This window comes from Marmota monax, unplaced genomic scaffold, assembly GCF_021218885.2.
Source record: "Marmota monax isolate L192 unplaced genomic scaffold, Marmota_monax_Labrador192_F-V1.1 WCK01_AAM20220418_F8-fsc00048, whole genome shotgun sequence".
Taxonomy (NCBI): Eukaryota; Metazoa; Chordata; class Mammalia; order Rodentia; family Sciuridae; genus Marmota; species Marmota monax.
Window position 1 is genome coordinate 8,315,879 of NW_026694895.1, and position 22,187 is coordinate 8,338,065.

Sequence of the window (22,187 nt, forward strand, 5' to 3'; positions counted from 1 at the left end):
ATAGTATAACCATATTTCCTTTGTATCAAGATAAAAATCACAGCACTAAACTTGACTCCCCTTCTCAGTCATATCTCCACAGTGTCAAAATCACTTCTTTCTGTGAAGTTGTTCTTTCCAGTTTTCTGCTCAGAGCCTGTCTTGCCTCTAAAAATCTAGATTAGATAAATCTGGGTTTATAAGTTGACTTTACCACTTAATTTTTTGACATTGAGAAAGTTACTTAATCTCTCTGAGCCTTTGGTTCTTTATGTGGAAAAAAAGGGAGGGACAATAATAATCTTCAGTCCACAAGGTTGCAGTGAGAATTAAATTTGAAAATGTACTTAAAGCACAAAAATCCACTAAGGGATCAGTGAATGTTGATTGTTAACTGATCTTTTACCTGTTCCTCATTACCATACATTTTCCACATTAATACTAGTTTTTTATATTTGATATTACTACTACTTGTTGCATATAGACAAAAGTCAAAATTTCTTAATGTAGCGTAAAAGACCTTTCACAATTTTGATTTCTTTCCCATCTTATTTCCCACCACTTCTCTCTTTTTTTTTTTTTTTTAACATATCATTGTCTTTCACCATTGTATACTGTTATATATAATTATCTCTGCTGGACTGTTTTTCCTTCTAATTTTCTAACCTATGCTCTACCTGTTCCTTACTTACTAAACACACAGTAGTTAATATGTACCTCAAAAATGACAATTTCAATCTTTATCTGATTTCTCTTTCTCTTACTAGGTTTGATATGTCAAAGAAGACTGGATTTATTTTATTTTTTTTTAATAACCTTTATAGTGCCTGCTCCTGTTAAAGTGTTAGACATATTCAGTTTAATAAAGACCTCTAAGCCCTACCTGTGGGAGGGGCTGTATTATTTAATCATGTTACTTTTAAGTTAGTGTTCTTATCCCAATTTTGTAGATTATTGAACAAAATAATATATAATTAGATATAATCACAAAATACCAGAATACATAACATTTTAAGGTATAAACATGGCATTTTAGTTTTTCATCCAAATTCTCTTCATATCGTATCCTAGAATATCAGCAGCATATTTTTGTTGTATTTTATTCAGAATTTCAAAGGTTCAGATCATCGATTCATCTTGGAGAAAAGTTTTTTGAGTATATAAGAAATTATTACCAGTTAAGTGTGGTAGCCCAGCCTGTCATCCCAACTATAGGGAAGGTTGAGGCAAGAGGATAACTTAGTTTGAGGCCAGGCTGGGCAGCTTAGCAAGACCCTGTCTTACCGTAGGTGGTAGAAGGCCCACCCCTAGGTTCTATCTGTATTATCCTCCCACCCCCCAAAAATACCTTCTAATAAGAATTATTTTAAAAATTTTTCTAACCAGATGAGTTCTTAACAGATATATTATTGTATTTGAACTTCAGATTTTACTTATAATCCTTGGTCCCCATAGGGTAATGATGGACCGGTTGAACAAGAAATTAACAGTGCAGAAACTTATTTTGAAAGTGCCAGAGTGGAGTGTGCAATCCAGACATGTCCAGAATTGCTTCAAAGAGGTATGTCACACCTCATATATTGAAACACTAACACGTTTAAGGTAATATTACTGATTTTGTTATGCATTGAGTAATGTACTCCAAAGGAACTATAATGCTCTGTGTCTTAATATTAGTGTGTCTGACTGGAAATGATTGCATGTCTAAGATAAAGGCTTTCAAATGTCCTCCAAAATCAGATCTCATGCTTTTTACCTAAAACTTGTCATTTATACTCCTGCATGATTATTAGATCTATAATTTCATGAACTAATGTATAATGGAGACAAATCTAAATAACAAATTTATTTGAAAATTTTTATTAACAGCAATAGCATGTAATTCTACTTATCCTCCAGAATTGTTGCCAGTAATGTTTCAACTCGTCCAACAAAAATAGAAGTGAACTAAGATAAGTTCACTTTATTCTTTTAAAAAATAAAGTGTATTTGTAATAACTTAGTAAAAATAATTTAACTTAAGCATAATTTTTCTAAGGAAGTGTTATTTTTATGAACTACATCTTTTTTTAAAGCAAATTATTTTCTTCTTGGATTTTTATTCTTATTTATAGATTTTGAGTCACTATTTCCAGAAGTAGCTAATAGCAAACTAATGATTCTGACTGTAACGCAGAAAACTAAGAATGATATGACTGTTTGGAGTGAAGAGGTAGAACTTGAAAGAGAAATGCTCTTAGAAAAGGTAATTTTCTTAATTACTAACAATTTAATTTCATGGTCCAACTTAAATACCATTAAAATGGTGTATTAAAATGTCTTTTCCAGTCTTTGTTCATTCTCTGAAACATTTCAATACTAAACATCTTTTTCTAAGAACTAAAAAGCTGCAATTTTTTTTGTCATTAGTATTTTTAAAAAACTTAGATTCTGTTCAATACTTTCCTTAATTTTTCTAAAATTTAAATCTGTTTTAGGAAATTTGGAAAAAGTAGTGCAAAACAACTTTTTTGAAACTCTTTATATACTCTTTTTCTTTTTGCCCCTTCCTTCCATCTGCTCCCATTCTCCACTGTAAGGCATGTCAAGTAAATAGTGAAAATTACCCCAACAATCTCCAAGAATAGTACCAATAAACAGTAAAATAGCACAATAAATACTGTATACAAATACAACATTTTTTTTTCACCTTAGCTTTTAACCTAATAACTTCCCATACCATTATATGTAGATATAGCTCATTTTTGGTAGAATCTTTATAGTATTTCATTATACAAGTAAACCATAAGTTTTTTAAAATTATTCTAAAATTTCCTGTGTGATTTAGATGAAAATCAAACTTTTGCTATTACCAGCAACACACCAGTGAAAAATCTATTACATATATTTTAATGAATCTAATATCCATAAATTTCTAAATAGATGATTCCTGAATTAAGAGGCATTTACATTTTAAATTTTGGTAAATAATGTCAATTTGCCCACCAAAACCATTGTCCTAGTTTATATGCTGTCACTCTAGCTTAACCTGGACCGTAGCATTTTTTTTTATCAGTCCAGGAGGTGATGAATTATGACTTCAAGTCTAGTAATTTAAAACTGTACAGTTATTTGTCTTAAGAGTTTGATATTGAATTTTATCATTTCTTCTACAAGATAGATAAGAATATTCCTCTGCTTGTATGACAAGTTAAGAATAACTCACTTGCTCACTTTAGCTAATGAGTTTAAAAATCTTTACCAACTCCCATGCTTGATGTCAGGAATTATTTTTTCTTTAGGGTTGGATGTATGGCTCTTTTCATTTATAATAATATATTACTATTTACATATTCAACAGTATTTTATGATAATAACTATATACTTAAATGTCCCACATGGAACCTTCTAATAAATTTCATTTAATCTTTAACAATTTTGAATATACTAATCATGTATTAATTAACAAAGGAGGTTATAGGAGAGGCACAAGGCATTGCCTCTGATTTTAAGAAGATGTGAATTTAGATGGAGTTTAAAAGGCAATAACTAGCAATAATATTTATTTACATATTAAGATAATGCTTCATAAATATGTACTTATCATCGCTGTTACTGAGCTGTTAGAGATCTCTTACAAGTGCATTGCATTAGTAGTCCCAATTTTGGAACAGTTAAAAGTTGTAGACCTAATTTGATACTGACTCCAGTATAGTTCTAAATTGGTTTTCTATAATAAATTGCAGGGCTTTGAAATGGCAACCTGCTTCATCTTGAAATTTAAATTTATGACTGAAAACCATCTCGTTTTCTACGAAAGAAACAGATAATTTTGATTGATATATGTTAGTGACTATTTTGGAACCACACCTTGCTTACTCTCCAAGTAGATATTTTATGGTTTAAACTTGTTCTTATTTTTTCCAGAAGATATCACTGTTTGCTGTTGATGAACAGAAATGTTAAGAGAAAAACTGATTCTTTTGATAATGTGGAATTCTCTTTTTAATCCTTGTAAATATTTGATTGCATTGTTTTACTCAACCTTTGTAGTTTTTAGTCATGGCACATTCATTAAATTGAAATGTATTCTAATGACTTTTTAAGAATTTTGAAGGTTAATGGACTGTATCAATAAATTTAAGTATGGAAAATAATCTAGAGAATATAATGTTACTTTAATGTTTGTCATTATTTTACAAGTAGGTATTGGTGGGAAAATAAGTGATATACCTCTATAGCAGAGGGCAACAAAATTTGGGGTTGTCAAAAAACAAAATTATAACTAACTTAGTTTTCTAAAAAAGAAAAACTTTTGACATAAATTTAACAGTTAACTTAAGCAAAGAAGATGTAGGAATAGTGCAGCCCTCTGAATTAGAAGGTCAGAAAACTTCACTCTGCCATGCAAGCAAGGTGTATTTATAGACAGAAAATAGAAGTGAGATCCAAATACAGCTTATGACAGCTCTGAATCGTATTTGAACATGATTGGCAACCTGCGATTGGCTGATACTCAGCTGTTTGTTACCAAGTAAACTTCTAACTTGGTAGTTCAGTTTATTTTTGTACCAAATTGATTTTAGGACGTTAATTGGAACTTAAGGCATGGAGACAGCCTCAACCAAATTTAACAGTTTAAAGATCTAATTGGCTTTCTTATTCTATAAAATAGAACAAGGCTTCCAATGATCTGAGCAGAGAAGGTTGGCTCTGTCAACAGAAAAGGACTAAGAATGAGAGAAGCAGCTTGGTCCTTTCATAGTTATTTTCCCCGTAGGGTTAAGACAGGGGACTGTCTTATGCTGGCTCCTATAAATGAGGTCTCTTAAGATTGGTGGTTGTGTAGCTCCTGGCTTATTTTTTGTTTGTTTGTTTTGAAAACTAGCCTGTCTTAAAGTTAGTTTAATAACATGTGGCCCCTGGCCTGAATAACTCCATTCTGGTTTGGTCTGATCTGGTGTAGTACCAAAGCAACTTTTTTTAAAAAAGTTTCTGTTTGACATATTCTAATTCTAAGCATCACTATTCTTGCACTTTGGGGACATGTTTAAGTAAAGTAACAGTTACTTGTATACGATCACTTGTGATACCTTGTGATATCAAGACAGGTATTCAGTTAATAACACGCAGGTAGTATACACAGTGTCTATGCTGGACCAAAAAGGATGATTCCCATCCCAGACATGATGGAAATTTTACTACACTACTAAGAATGTCAGGCAATTTAAAACTTAATGTTTCTAGAATTCTTTCATTGAATGTTTTTGGAAGGTGCTTGACTGCAGGTAACTGAAACAATAGAAAGTAAATCCTCATATGGGGAGTCTTCTGTTTTGTAGGCATTGTCAGTCACTGAGTCTCAACTACTCAGTTCTGCCTTAATGTTTAAGCAGCCTTAAGCAACAATATATAAATGAATAGATGTGGCTGTGTTCCCATAGAACTTTATATCAAAACAGGTATCAGGTAGGATTTGGCTATGGGGCTTTAGCTTGCTAGTGTCTAATTTAGGATATACCTACATTCCTAAATCTTAGACTTTTGAGTATTTTAGCTGAAGACCAGACGTGCTCAGAGGGGTCTCTTCATTCTTGGTGATCAAGAAATCCAGGTTTCTCATGTGTATTCATATTCATGCATGACCCTAGGTATCACATCAGTTCTGAACCCTACAACTAACAGCCTCTGCCATGCCTCAAAGAATCTTGCCTTCTCTTTACACAGCTCAGCCCTTTGCTAAGGAACTGGGATGAATTGCTTTGTAGGCTGCTCAGGAACCTTCTTTGTGTATCGCATCATCTCTACTATTCTCCCTTAAAAATTTCAGGTGTTTCAGTAGTCAGTCCAGAACTCTTACTTTGCACCTACTTAGCTGAGTGACACCAGTAATTAAATACATTTTGAATGCCATGGTCTCTATTTATTTTTCCCTTCTTTTGGCCAAAAAAAAAAAAAAAGTCCCTAGACAGAAGGTTAGAGCAGTTTTGGAAATTACTTAATTTGTTTTGCTCCTTTCAACAACTACAATTTTATCTATTATTCAGGGTCTAAAAATCGTTGCTTTGTGTAGTTTTTAGCACTATTTGGTACTTGTTACTCTGTTGTAGCTAAAAATGGAATTATGCCATTGCTTTTGAACATTTATGATTTTTCTTCAACATGTGATCTAGACTAAATATTCATTATCATATTTTCACTGCTTACATTTTTTATAAAGTTATTATAGACATTATAGAAATTAGGATGATAAGGCCAAAATTTTGATACAAAAGTTTAATATACAAAATATATACAGTTAATATACAAAAGATACACAGGGTGTATAATGAAGAGAAAGTATCCCAGTTACCCTTCTTCCCCGTCTATCAAGTTCAGTTACTTTTCTGTATCTTTTCAGAAATATTTCAGAACTTTTTAGATGGAGGTATATGTTGAAGAACACACAAACAAGTAATGTTTTAAAATAACTTACTCAAACTAATGAATGGTTTAGATTTTTTCATTATATTTTATTTTCCTTTTCATTCCTATTTCTAGTCTCCTTATTGATACAAGATGGCAACTTCATAATTTATCACAAATTTAGGAATTAATAGTGCAGACTGATTAGTCATATTTCAAAAAGTAGGAAATAAGATAGAAGAAAAAAATACAGAATTTAAGCTTCAAAAGAAATAAAACTATTGTATTGACCATTGATCTTTTGAAATGGTGAAAATATTATGACTTTATAATTTAATTATCATTTTATTCTTATTGAGCCCTTTATCCAAAGCAGAAGATACTCCTTTAAGAAGTTGTTAAAAAATAAAATGATCTTTGGTGAAGACTATATTGAAAATATTCTTTGTATGTTTCTCTATGCAGTTCATTAATGGTGCTAAGGAAATCTGCTTTGCTCTTCGAGCTGAAGGCTATTGGGCTGACTTTATCGACCCATCATCTGGTTTGGCAGTGAGTAATTAAATACATTTTGAATGCCATATCATGTGAAGTAAGATGATTTTTATTACAAAATTATTAAAAATGAAGACAGTTATTAATTTTTACCGTTATTAGCATAAAATTTGGTTTATATTAGTATATTTACTGTTTATAAACTGAAAATTAGAAATTAATATTGTCTGATTTCTTTAAGGAAGAAATGATTATTTTTAGAAGCAAAGAAAATATTTTTAACTATCCAGAGAAGTAACTTTTTGGAAATTGGTATTTAGAGTTATGCTTTGAAGACAATACTGACCCAAAATTGTGGTCTCATTTTAAATTCTTAATATTTCTTTCATTTACAAGTGGTGATAAAATCAGTTTTTTAATCTTAGGATATGTAGTGCTGTTTCTCAAAGTCAAAGATGTAATATAGACTAGAAATAGAAGTTTGATCTGGGCTTTAATTTTCTTATCTTGACAATGATGAAAGTGAATCAGCTGATTCTCAAAAGTTTATTTTATCTTTAAAGTTTGTATCTGATTCTAAGTAACATGAAATTTACTAAAAACATTCATATTTTCAGAATACACAGGTATTAGAGAAGCAGGTGTTAGGACAGTTTAGGTATCGCATATGACCTTTTTATTTTTTATTTGATTTTGTAAATATGTGGGGTATTAAAATGAATGTGTTCATATTTTCATAAAAAAATTATTGCTATAATTTATTTCTTCCTAATGAAAATATGATTTCATTTTTTATTTCCTCTAGTTTTTTGGACCATATACAAACAGCACTCTTTTTGAAACAGATGAACGTTACCGATATTTAGGATTTACTGTTGATGATCTTGGCTGCTGTAAAGTCATCCGTCATAGTCTCTGGGGTACCCATGTGGTTGTAGGAAGTATCTTCACTAATGCAACACCAGATAGCCATATTATGAAGAAACTAAGTGGAAACTAGCAATAATGTCATTTTATTTGCTGCTTTATTTGTTTGTTATTGATTGAAAAATATAAACTGTCAAAGACTACAATTTTGGAAATATACTTATTTCCAGGTATTTATTTCAATGTTTATGGATTTACAACACTGGCAAGTGATTTGGGATTTTAAGATTACAAATGTTAATTATTCATATTGTCATTGAGTATATGTGGAGCACTTCCACATTGTACAAATGTGGTAGTTAACACACGATCAGGGTATGATTGGTCTCTTATTATTAGTTCTCCCCTTTATTGAAAAAGCCTTAGTTTTAATTATTTTTTTCAAAAAAAATCATATATTTGGTTATTATGGCATGTGTTCTTTTATTGCAATATTTTAAAACTTAGTTCTTAAATGATTTTAAAGTAGCTACAGTTTAATTTTCAAGTTGTTTTTAATAATACAAATGAGAATTCTACATCCATTGTAGACTTTTCTAATTTTCTTTCTTCTTTATTTGTTAAGCATTCTCAAACTAATCTAAATATTACTTTGAAATAACATGGGAGGAAAAAGAATAAAGATAATACATCTTGATGTATAAAAAAACAAAAAGCATATGAATCTCATTCTTATACACACTTTAAAAAAAAAAATTCTTAACTCCTGAGTTGGGCCAGATAAATACATTGTATTTTCAGATAAAACTATGCCTCTGCTGCTGAATCACATTTCTTCAGCCTCGTTACTTTAGTGCCTTTGTGACAGAACTTGTTTTTACAGCATTATAAACTTTAAAGGAATCATCTTTAATTTGTAAGGCTTTGCCAATAGAAATAGACAAATCTCAGGGAAAAAACAATTTCTACCAACTGAAATAATTGAAATAAACTTTATATTTTTCTTTGTATTTTGTTTTTGTAATTAAATTTTTGTTTTTAAAAGGAGTACATGGAGACCACCAACTTTGATTTAAAACTCTTTGCTTAGTTAACTTGTAGCTTGATATAATAACTATTGCCTGCAATTGAAACAGTAAAAGTTACAAAGTTTGTATTCATTATGCGAAAAATGTGGTGGTTTCCATAACATTTTGAAAACAATTTATTAATGTGTGTATGTATATATACATGTATACATGCATATACACATGTATATGATAAGCTTTCATCTGTAACTAGCACCCAGTTAAAAACACCAAACATCAAGTGCTCCAGAGGATTATCCTGCTGCCTTCCAGGCATTTTACTTCTCCCAAAGATAACCTCTATTGCATAAATTGATTTTTATATCTGAACCCATATGTTTCCTTTTGTGTCTGGCTTCTTTTATTCAGACATCTGCTACATTGCACATTCTTTGTGCCATGGGTTGAAACTTGTTTTAACCATTCTAAAGTGCCATCTACTGGTTGAAATGATACTTACTCCTAGGTGGCCATAGCTATGTACTGTGTTGTATGGGGAAGAGACTGACTACATGGTGCTGAGGACTCCCTTTATTACCTTGACTTTCTAACAAGATTTCCAGAAACAAATAGCATGGTAAGCAGTAACTGCCAGTAATTTTTTTTTTCCTTGAAGTGTTATGGCAGGATTCAGGAAGGTAGAACTCTTGCTAGTGGTAATAATAGAAAGTGCTTAATTATTATGTACTCTGTAAGAAAAACACCTCAAGTATCAGGGTTTTTTATGATAATTTGATCAGGACTGTATAACAAAGAATTTGTAAATTATCCACTTAAACATTAATTCTCTACCTTTTAAAATAAGATTTAGACATTGAAATCGATATTAAACCTGTCAATGAAAAAAAATTAGAGGATTGTAAAATTTATTTTTATAGGAACTTGGGAATTTTGGTATGACAGTTAAATGTTGAAAAGGGGTCTTTCAGATAATCTGATCCACATCACTTAGATTTTAAAGAACAAAATTGGAAAACAATGTACAAAGGTCACATCTAGTGTTGAAACCCTACACCAGAACTGGGCTGTAATTCCATTATTTACATATATTTCCTTTCTATATTCTTCATGGTTATCAAGAATCTAGTAAGTATCCAATTAAAAATACCAAAGAGGCAGAATATAAGCTGAAAAAACTTCAGTGTTAACTAATACTGGCTGCTCTATATCTTTCACTTAGAAATTTATTTCATTGAACCCTGTTTGCTCTGAATTTCTTTGAAAATTTCTGAAACATTTATTTAAAAATTCAGTTATAGGACTGGGGATATAGCTCAGTTGGTAGAGTGCTTGCTTCGCATGCACAAGACCATGGGTTCAATCCCCAGCACCACAAAAAAAAAAAAAAAAAATATTCAATTATAGAATGTTACACTTCAAACAGAAGTTCTCTGGCTTCATATTTAAAAATGTCTTTCTTGATTTCCATCACTTATATTTGAACAAAATTCTGCTTGTAGTTCCAGTTCTGTTCTCTCTTCTCATGACTGGTTTCTTATTCCAAAGCAGGGTTTGTCCACCTCTGCACTATGTACATTCTGAGTCAGATAATTCTTTATTGTGAGGGTTTTATACATTGTAGTCTATTAAACAGAATTGTCTGAACTCTGCCCACTAGATACCAGTAGCAATACCTGATCATGACAAAAAATTTTCTGAAGTCAAGTTTAACCAGTTGTTCTGTATTTTATCTGACAACCCTACTCCCAATTGAGAAACACTGATTGAAGGCACCTTCTAACTCAGTGGTCTTCAACCTACATTTGTATATTAGGATCATCCAAGAAAGCATTTGATAATACTGATGATTCGGCCCCACTACCACAGATTGATTTCATTAGGTCCCTGAGGTCCAGGCATCAGCATTTTTAAAAGAATTTCCAAGTGCTTTATTATGCCATTAGGGTACTCTAAAACTCAGTGGAATAAAAAGGCATTAAAGAAATAAGAACAGGATATCAATATGAATTTTAAGGATTAAGGAAATATTTTTAGTAGGAGTGTCCTAATCAGACCCAAATCAATTAAAGAAAGGATTTGTTTGAGTCCCACTTCATGAACCCTTTTCTGCTACTGCACCCTCATCAGTCCTCCCTTATATTGAATAGTACTTTGTTGTATACTAGTATACAATTGTTTGGGGTTTTGATTTGGGTTTTTCTTAAATTTTGTCTCCCATACTTAGAAATTAGGAATCCCAATTTCCTACTGAAGAACAGCACTGAACATGAAACAGTAACTTTTATTCTCATCCTCTGATTACTAACCTGGGTATTTTAAACTTACATAGATTTTTGTCTGCCCTCCATTCTTTTTGTCAATAGGATATATGTAGACTGTTACTTCATTATCCAGTGGACTTAGATAAAGGCTTTGAGTGTTTGACTTCCAATTATACTGAAAATTACTATAATCACTTAAAAATGTGTTACTGCTATAGAAAGCAGATAAATGATTGCTTGACTGATAACAAAGGTGACATTGCAGTGCAGTGAGAAAAGGGTGATCTTTTTAAAATATCCTCCTGGGTCATTGAATATACATACAAGAAAAGAATATTTTTACTCTTACCTTGCACCATACACAAAAATTACTTCCAAATGGATGGCTTAATGTAGATGTGAAAAGTTTAAAGCAATTAAGTAAAAAAACTTAGTGACCTTGGAGTAGACAAAACTTTTCTAATAACCAAATGAAGGGAAGGTTTTTACAGTAAAATTAAGCTTTTAATGCATCAAAGACTCATGAAGGTGAAGGCAACTAACAATTGGATATATAAACACATCCATCAACCCAGCAATATAAAATATCCAACAAAAACTCATTCAAGATATATCAAGAAGTCATAAAATTGGTGTTACAGTTTGGATGAGATGTCCCCCAAAAGCTCCTATTAATGCAAGAGTATCCACAGGTAAGATGATTAGATTATGAGAGTGGTGACCTGATTGGTTCCTCCTAGTTTGGATCCACTGGATGTAACTGTTGGCATGTGGGACAAGGCTGGAGGAAGTGGGTCACTTGGGATGTGCCCTGAAACCGGGGGAGGGCGGGATTTTGTTCTTCCTGTGCCCCCTCTGCCTGACCATGCATTGAGAAGCTTTCCTCCATTGTCATCTATCATGATGTGCTGCCTTACTTTGGGCCCAGAACAGTGGAATTGGTAGTCTATGAACTGAGACCTCTGAAGTCATGAGCCCCAAGTAAACTTTTCTAAGTTGTTCTTATTGCATATTTTAACATATTGACACAAAAGCTGACTAAAACAATTAAAAAAATAAAGCTTTATATATAAACATTGGCAAAAAATAACCCAAATGGCCAATGAATATTGGGTCATTGAATATACATACAGGGGAAGAATATACATGGGGTATATTCATTGGGTAAAAAATATACACTGCAGATACACACACACACACACACACACACACACATTGGGTTTATATACCCAAGTAGGTTCTCTACTTAAATCAGGTTGCAACTATGTACATCCACACAATATCATATCATACCATACCACTGCATGTTTCCCCCTACAGTGGGTGAAATGAAGAAGATAACAAGTGTTGGCAGAGATATGGAACATTTGCTATTATTGGGAGGATAGAATAGTAAAAACACTGGAAAACTGGAAGTTTTAAATCTTAATATATCATAGGGCTTAGCAATTCCACCGAGACAGAGACCCAGGAGAAATGGGTACAGAGGTTCCACCCAAAGGCATGTGTTCCTATAAACATCTATACCAGCACAATGTTAATAGCTGATGTAGGAAACTACTCAAATGCCCATTGAAATTAAAATGAACATATCAATTGTGGCATGTTCACATAGTGGAATGCTACATAATACTGAAAATAAATGCTTTATGACTACAACAAAATGGTAGAAGCTATTTAATATACAATAATGTGTAAAAGAAGCCAACACAAGAGTACATACTATACAATCCCGTTAATGTCAATCACAAAAATGAAAGTTCTGCTAGAAGTTTAGGATGGCATTTACCCTTGGGAGGGGAAAGATTTGGTTCTGGAATGTCTCTCAAAGGCCTGTGGTTAAAGGCTTGATCACCAACCTATGGCACTATTTGAAAGGGGTATAACCTTTAGAAGGTGGTGTAGTGGAAGGAAATCAGGTCATTGGGGGTGTGTCCTTAAAGTGGGTACTGGAATCCCAGCCCCTTGTTTCTTTGCTTCCTGGTTCCTTCCATAGGTAGACAGGTTTTCTCTGCTGCCCCCTCCTACCACCATACCACCATATGTCCAAAGCAATGGAGACAACTGATGGCAGATCGAAACCTCTGAAACTGAGCCAAAATAAACTACTTCCTTTTAAGTTGATTATTGCAGATATTTTTCACCTCAACAGAAAGATAATTAACACACTGGCTGGAAAGTAGTACTAACTTTTCCTTCTTGGAACAAAAATAGGCCAAGCAGGCAAGGTTGCAGTGCTATAATCTGCTTTGATCTTGTTCTCTATAAAACTTGAGGCTCTAATTGCTTCAATTTTGTGTTATATAGATTATATTTAAGTTACAAATTATATATACTAGTATGAAGATCTTGTGTCATTAAATTGTCACTTAAATGGATGCTAATTTAATAATACAAAAACAGGAACAATTTTTTAAAACTAGTTTGTACTCATTGCCTATGTTGCAACTGTATATGCCACTTTGCTACAAATTGAATTTTTAGGTTTTTATTAATAAAAAGCTATCCCTGTCACAGATATCTTGAGGAAGTGCCTGCCAAAACATGCAGTTTTGTTGCTAGAGTACTTGAGCACGATTCTTGTCACATAGATGATCAGTGATAGATGTTGTGAAATGCACACTGAGTGACTTAATGATGCTTCAAAACAGTTAATTCAGATTTACTGGGATCCACTGGGGCTTCGCCTTGGTACCCACTGAGATCCAACAACCTGGTGTAAGGAGATCTCTAGTTTCAGATTAGTTCAACATGTTTTATAATCATAGCATTATTTCATCAGCACAATTGGAACAGTATGAAATATGCTGCCTGTCTCCCAAATATTATGTGGTACATACTTACACTAAAAAAATTAGTTTTACCTGAAATACAAAATCATCTTACTCTATTTTATTTGCTAAATCTGTTGACCCTATGTGAATGACATTTGCTGCCAAAAAGTAGTTGTGGTTTTTTTGCACATAAGTATTATTTTTATTATTTTTTTGCAAATACCAATGAATTCCCTATTAATAGAGCTCTGTGCTACTTCCAGTCTTTGCTAGTATAAACAATGCCACATTGTACTATCTGTGTTTGTGACATTTCTTGGCTTCACCAATGTGTCTTGAGGATATATTTCTGTACTATTATTATTATTTACTTATATATGACAGCAGAATGCATTACAATTCTTATACATATAGAGCACAATTTTTCGTATCTCTGCTTGTATATAAAGTATATTCACACCAGTTCGTGTCTTCATACATGTACTTTGGATAATAATGTCCATCACATTCCACCATCATTAATAACCCATGCCCCCTCCCTTTCCCTCCAACCCCTTTGCCCTATCTAGAGTTCGTCTATTCCTCCATACCCCACTATGAATCAGCCTACTTCTATCAGAGAAAATATTTGGCATTTGATTTTGGGGGATTGGCTAACTTCATTTAGCATTATCTTCTCTAACTCCATCCATCTACCTGCAAATGCCATGATTTTATTCTCTTTTACTGCTGAGTAATATTCCATTGTGTATATATGCCACATTTTTTTATCCATTCATCTATTGAAGGGCATCTAGATTGGTTCCATAGTTTAGCTATTGTAAATTGTGCTGCTATACACATTGATGTGGCTGTGTCCCTGTAGTATGCTGTTTTTTAAGTTCTTTGGGTGTAGACCAAGGAGAGGGATAGCTGGGTCAAATGGTGGTTTCATTCCCAATTTTCCAAGAAATCTCCATACTGCTTTCCATATTGGCTGCACCAATTTGCAGCCCTACCAGCAATTTATGAGTGTATCATTTTCCCCACATCCTCACCAACACTTATTGTTGTTTGTCTTCATAATAGCTGCCATTCTGACTGGAGTGAGATGAAATCTTAGAGTAGTTTTGATTTGCATTTCTCTAATTGCTAGCGATGATGAACATTTTTTAATATATTTGTTGATTGATTGTATATCATCTTCTGAGAAGTGTCTGTTCAGATCCTTGGCCCATTTATTGGTTGTTTTTTGTTTGTTTTTGTGTGTGTGTGTGTGCTTAGCTTTTTGAGTTTTTTGTATACCCTACAGATTAGTGCTGTATCTGATGTGTGAGGGGTAAAGATTTGCTCCTAAGATGCCAAGATGTAGGCTCTCTATTCACCTCACAGATTGTTTCTTTTGCTGAGAAGAAACTTTTTGGTTTGAGTTCATGCCATTTATTGATTCTTGATTTTAATTATTATGCCAAAAGAGTCTTATTAAGGAAGTTGGGGCCTAACCCCACATGATGGAGATTAGGGCCTACTTTTTCTTCTGTTATACACAGGGTCTCTGGTTTTATTCCTAGGTCCTTGATCCATTTTGAGTTGAGTTTTGTGCATGGTGAGAGATAGGGGCTTAATTTCATTTTACTGCATATGGATTTCCAGTTTTCCCAGCACCATTGTTGAAGAGGCTATCTTTTCTCCAATGCATGTTTTTGGCACCTTTGTCTAATATAAGTTAATTGTAATTTTGTGAGTTAGTCTCTGTGTCCCCTATTCTGAACTATTGGTCTACCAGTCTGTTTTGGTGCCAATACCACGCTGTTTTTGTTACTATTGCTCTGTAGTATAGTTTAAGGTCTTGTATAGTGATGTCACCTGCTTCACTCTTCCTGCTAAGAATTGCTTTAGTTATTCTGGATCTGTTATTTTTTGAGATGAATTTCATGATTGTTTTTTTTCTATTTCTATGAGGAATGCCATTGGGATTTTGGTATGGTAGTATGGTCATTTTAATAATATTAATTCTGCCTCTCCAAGAGCAAGGTAGATCTTTCCATCTTCTAAGTTCAGTAGTTGTTTTTAATGGTAAGAAACTTACAGGACCAAACTAAAAAAAAAAAAAAAAATTAAAGACCAGTACCTACTGAAGTTATAAAGGGTACACACTTTGAATACTCTGGAAAATCAACACATTCAGGATTAAACAATACCTCCATGGCTTATCAGCTGTTTATAATTTCAATTTTTCCCTTTGATTGTTCATGATCACTGTTTGTTTATCACTATTTTATCTCTCATGTTTGTTTTTAAAATGTGACTTAGATCTTCAATATTAAAATTGACAATACTTTTGAAGACTTTAATTTTCCATATTTCTATTAGATTACACAAGGACATGAAATTCATTTCTCGTTTGCTTACATAGCATGTGGCTTCATTTACCCTTGTTTAAATTTATTTTAAGTAATACAAACTCCATCTCCAATGTCACACAATCTTAATTGTCAATTTTAAGGTTTGTTGCCATCCGAACTGAATTAAGTGACTATTAGGGTCAAAAGGAAGACATAGTTCTGGCACAGTAAACAAGCTTGGAAAGAGAAAGGGAAAGTATGTTTATTACAGTGTAACTAAGTTATAGCAATAAGATTTGTCCTATATTAAGCCCGGGTGAGTTAAAATACCTTCTCAGAGTCAAGTGGTCACTCATGGGAAATAAATTAATTCTCCTGAGACCCTGGAGCATGAATTAGTGATCTGGAAGAGGGAATTAATCTCAAATGGATGAGCACTTGGCTTTGAAATTGCTCTCTATTTATAGTTCTCTTAGAATCAAATTTAGATCGAACCCACAGCATAGTTTTATGCAGATAAACCAAACTCCACATTGATTCAAAACAATAATGTCTCCAAGTGGTAAAAATAATTTTAGCCTATTGAAAAAAAAACTTTTGTGTGTATGTGTGTATGACAATGAACACACCAAGTCCCCCCCAGAAAATTAGAGGTGAGGCTGAAAAGTGAAGAAGCAGCAAGTATTGTTTATTGCTTTCAAAACTATTGATCCACTTCTGAAATTAATCCTATTTTTCGTTTTTAAAGTTTTATTTTCACAGGCAACTTAAAGATTCGTAAAAGCCTAATTAGATAGTTAATTTTCTCACATTGTATTATGAAGGATAACTGAAAAAAAGATTAACTCCATAAATTACATGTAAGTATCAATCCCATTTCCTTTTCCATCATTTAGATAAAAGACACTCAGAGTTGTAAGTTTTGGTTAGTTATAAACCAACTAACTAGCAGAAGGAGCTATGGCAAGTTCGGGATTACCTTTGGCTGTTGGACTTCCCGCTACATTCCTCCATTTCATAGTGGAAAATAATCTAATTCTAACAATGAGTGTCCTTTTAATGAATATACATATGAATATATATATATATATATATATATATGTATGTATACACACTCACACATGCACATACTACTTGTGAACAAAACTTCTAACTGCAAAATAGCTATATATGTGAATCATGTTACCTGATTTAAATATTAAAGTTTATAAAATATGAATATTTCTAATGGAAAAGAACCTCTAATTTTTTTTATTAGAGCTTTATGGTTGTACAAAGTAATTGGGTTCATGCATGGATCTTTCAGTTCATAATTTCCCTTTTCCTTCCTGTCCTCCCCGCTTTCTTCTTCCTCTACTAGACTTCCTTTTGCTGATCTATTAATTTATATGTGATCAGTTTCTTATGTAATCTTATCCTTACCTCCATTTTATTTTATTCTAGCTTCTGTATATGAGAGAAAACATTCAACCTTTGAGTTTTTGAGTTTGAGTAATTTCACATAGCATGATATTCTCCATTTTCACACCTTTTACTGGCAAATGCCATAATTTCATTCTTTTTAATGGCTGAGTAGCACTCCATTGAACGTATATACAACAATTTCTTAATTCATTCCAAGGCATCTCGGTTGATTCCATAATTTAGCTATTGTGAATTGTACTGCTATAAACATTGATGTGGCTGTGTTGCTGTAGTATGACGATTTTAGATCTTTGGGGAAAATACCAAGGAGTGGGAGAGCTGGATCAAATGGTGGTTCCATCCCTAGTTTTTTTGAGGAATCTCCAAACTGCATTCCAGAGTGGTTGTACTAAGTCTGCAGTTAGAACATCTAATTTTGAACTGAGGACTTTTTGTAACTTTTTTAATGGTCATTGATATTTAAAAACATAGTTTGCAATGATACTTTTGACCAATAGGTGTCACCATCTAATTACCTAGAAATTCCTCAAATTTGGGACTTCTAGTTTTGCAAAGACTTGGAGCCTTCTGATTTTGTAAAGAATAACCTATCTTATCTATTCTGCATGTCTAAAATTTGAATTATTCTATTTTAAAAGAGAAATCCTTATACATTGCTAATGACTTCTTTGTTTTCTCCTCATGCTATTAATCATTATTATTAGATGCCACTACTTGGGCTGTGAAACTATATTATGTTTTAAATAGAAAATGAATTTGCAGTAACTAGACTGTCTAACAGTTACACATCATTTTTTCCCATTTTTTAAATCACAACATCCTGGGAAAGAATGTCACAGTGCAGTCTAGTATCTTGAGAGAAAGATTCCTAATGTAAGGCAAGTGGCAGCAGAAAACATACGGTGAGGTCAAATTTTTCTTCACCAGCAAAGAAGTCAGAAATCTTAGCCAGAAAGCACTGTGTTTAGTCTAATATGGTTTCATTTTGTTTCTATTGTCAAGCAATTATTTAGTGCTTATTGTCCCATAAAAAAAGAAACCATGTCTCTGAAATATGAAAGCAAACAGTCAATAAGGGTTAGCTGTTGAGCTTTAGACATGTTTGTAATGTATTGTGGCTTCACAGAAGAATTAAAAACATGTAATATGTGAACTATAGAAAAATGCATCAAAAAATGAACCAGTTAAGGTCTAGGGTTGTAGCTCAGTGGCAGAGCAGTTGCCTAGCTTGTGTGAGGCACTGGATTTGATCCTTAGCACCACATAAAAATAAATGAATGAAATAAAGGCATTCTGTCCATCTACAACTACAAAAAAAAATTTGTTAACTGAACCAGTTAAATTTTTTCATGTTACTGTGCAGCATTTAGAACAGGACATGGCAAAATTCAAAGTGGCTTCTGAATCATAAAGGAAAATTCAAAATTTATAATTATTTTAATATTGTTCTGATTGGAAAAATAAGCCTCAGAGTAATATACACATTAATTGAACTTTAAGGACAAGTTAAATAAGCAACAGAACTTATACAAACAGTTTGTAGCTTTGTAGGCACGAAAGAAAAAGGTATTAAACTATAGCTGCTTTTTAGTCCTCCCCTTTAGTTTTTAAATGAAAAAATTCAAAAGCATGAGTTAATGCCCTGGAGAGACTTTAAGAGGTCTGTCCAAGGTTGCATTAGAATCCAGGTTCCTGGGTCTTTGTGAACTACTTCTCTTTTAATTAGCAATTTCTGATAATTCAGCTAGGCTTTGAAATTAATATTTTATTTTCTACTAAAAAAAGAATTTTCAAGTACAGTGTAGGCTTTTATAATATTACCAATTTGCATTACATGATCACTATTTTTAATGCAATCTTAATTAGAAACCGCAGCTCTACTTCATTCAGTGCATCAGTGACAACAGAAATGTCAAGAAGTTCTGTCTGATGATGGTATAAGGATTAATAGAGAAAGAAAGGCCAATACCTTTGATGTGATAAAATATTTGATGTGCTCAGTAATATTTAGATTTTTATAGTTATACACATTTATGGTTTTAAGAAGGCGCCTTTGTTGTTGAATTTCCTTCCGAAACAGTAATGTTATAGATCTGAAACTCCTATTTTTTTTTTTTTGTGGCTCCTGCAAGATTTCTCAGGAATGCAACTATCACATTATGCCAAAATAAACAATTGAGATTATGGGACTATTAATTTGATCTTGGGGAACTATTTCAAGCATTCTGTTGTTCACAGTGCACTCTATTTACCAACATAGGTAAAAGCAAGCCCTTTGCTATTTATTTCAGTCATTGCTTGCTTACACTATATGATATGGTTTGAATATGGTGTCTCTCTAAAATTAATACTTTAGAACTTAACCCCCAAGGCAGTAGGTATTCAGAGGGAGGGCATTTGGGGAAGTGATAGCTTTAATTCTCCTATGAAAGAGATTTCAGAGAGATCTCTCCCATTCCCTTTATCTTTTCTGCCCAACGAGGACATATCCTACCCACTTCCAGCAATCCAAACAACAGACTGTCATTTTCACAAGTGGGAAAACAAGCAGAAGAAGTTAGGTGAGATGGTAACGTCACACAGATAATGAGAGGCAGAGCCAGGATTAGAACAGGAGCAATTGAGCCCGCAGTCTAACGTAATGCCTCTCCTGATGCCAGTTTGTAAGGAACAGCCTTCTTCAGTTCAGATGTATTGAAACTGAAGAGGAATATGGGCATGGGAATATGTACCAGGTAGTAGGGACAGGAATCTAAAATTCAGAGAATTGTCAAGATCAGGATCTAGAATTGAATGCCTCATAAATCTCACTCGGTTAACTTAATATTAAGTTATAACTTAATAACTTAATATTCACAACACTTCATTACTGAATCTGAGATTCAGATTTAACCCATTGATTTTACACAACTCAGGAAGTATATGGGAGCAGCAATCAAAATTATACAGATTTTCAGACTCCTTGAAAAGAATGTTGAGACACTTTGTCACCAAACCTCTCATAGTTGTTGAATTCTGCTTATCTTTCGCTTTCTTATGTATTCCAATAATTTGCTTGTGGGCTGTATTGATTTCCATTTGGTTTAGTAAATCAGGAGGCTTGTTAAAGTTCCAACCTTTACCAAGTGTTTTATGATTCTAAAATTCTCAATATTGCAACATGCCAAAGAAATATTATGATGAGTTCAGATATCTATACACACCACAGGAAATTAAAGAGCTGAATAGCATTGTCATTAAGAGAATGAGCTTTGAAAAAATGACTGGGTTTAGATCTCAACTCTGACATTTTTAAGTTTTCTGACTGTGAGCATGTTATTTTCTGCCTCTAATGACACTCCTCATGGGAAGTTTTAAGATTTAGGAGGGATGACACATGCATGTCACTTCTCACTATTCCCATCGAAGAAGTCAGTAAATCTTGGATTTATTATCTCCTCTCTGAATGCTTACAAATTTTGTGAACCTCTATACTGGCAAAAATTACCAAAAAATGCATTTCCCTAAAATTATTTAATACAAATATCTTCAAGAGATGTGTTTGACAGAACACTTTAATATTTAATTAACGACAACCTTGGAGAAGGAAAATATAATACTAGCACAAACAATTCATCACATCCAAAACAAATACAAGGCAAACTCCTACTAGGTGTTTATACATACATAATGTGTTGAGTTAGGTAATCACGAACTCACTGCTTTAGATTTAATCAGCCACTACATCAAGAGATAATTGTTGGAAAGTTTTGATTGGCATTTTAAATGGTTTCCCTTTGGTAAGGTGGGCAGTATATTAAAACCCAGCAGATAAACATTGGATTGAATAGAATTCTACCTCATAACTTTAGAAATGTACATATATAACTATGAAAGAAATAGAGCTTTTAAAAGTGCCAATCTTTATAGTGACAGATGCTATGTGTTTGTATAGCCAAGTTTTAAAAGTCCTACCTAGTGCAAAATGGTTCCCTCTATGGAGATTTTCCTAGGTCTTTATAAAGGTCCAATTGTTGTTCATGTCTACCATGATGACTCTATTTATAAATCAGTAGGAGATTCAAAATTAACAGTTTTTTGCACACACATTATCTGTTGAAATTTACATAAATATCTAATTTAATATTCACAAAAATAGTATGGGGTAAGTTATAGTATCTCCAGATCCCGAGGAGGAAATCAAAACTTAGAAAGAAATTACTTAGTGTCACAAGGCTTTTAAGTGATGAACTAGGAATACAAACTCAAATCTTTTTTGATCTTAAAGCCCTTGTCTTTCAGATCATAGTGCCTCATGAAAACCATTGATCAAGCTTCTCACTTGAGGAAACAGCTTTTGGATATTTTATTGGAGGAAGACACTGCTGATTATAGGGATATTATTTAAACATGATTTAAACTGATTTTGATAAATTATTTTTTAGGTTCCTGGAAGGCATAAGTAATAAGACTCCTTAGTAAAGTGTTTATGTGGTAGGTGGCTCAGAGTGTGTGCTGCTGCTTTGGAATCTAAAAGTTCAAGAAGGCTTTGAAGCTTGATTTTACAGAAAGAACACTATTCTTAGACTAATTACTGGAATTTGGATAAAATTAAAATTCTGCGCTGGAGGTGTAGCTCAGTGGTGGAGCACTTGCCTGGCATATGAATAA

The 22,187-nt window shown here is 32.9% G+C and overlaps 1 protein-coding gene across 6 annotated transcripts in view; it reads left to right on the forward strand.

Annotated features, from left to right (window-relative positions):
* Positions 1 to 22,187, forward strand: part of Mmadhc (metabolism of cobalamin associated D) — a 77,624-nt gene that overhangs the window by 7,390 nt on the left and 48,047 nt on the right. For 5 of the 6 annotated variants that reach the window (XM_046426889.2, XM_046426890.2, XM_046426888.2 and 2 more), the window contains 4 exons: positions 1,435 to 1,540; positions 2,094 to 2,224; positions 6,829 to 6,915; positions 7,664 to 9,122. In XM_046426889.2, coding sequence (XP_046282845.1) covers positions 1,435 to 1,540; positions 2,094 to 2,224; positions 6,829 to 6,915; positions 7,664 to 7,858 — 519 coding nt within the window. In that variant the 3' untranslated portion in view covers positions 7,859 to 9,122. Of the gene's footprint in view, positions 1 to 1,434; positions 1,541 to 2,093; positions 2,225 to 6,828; positions 6,916 to 7,663; positions 9,123 to 22,187 lie in introns of those variants that run through there. The other variant, XM_058573502.1, reaches the window with a different exon arrangement.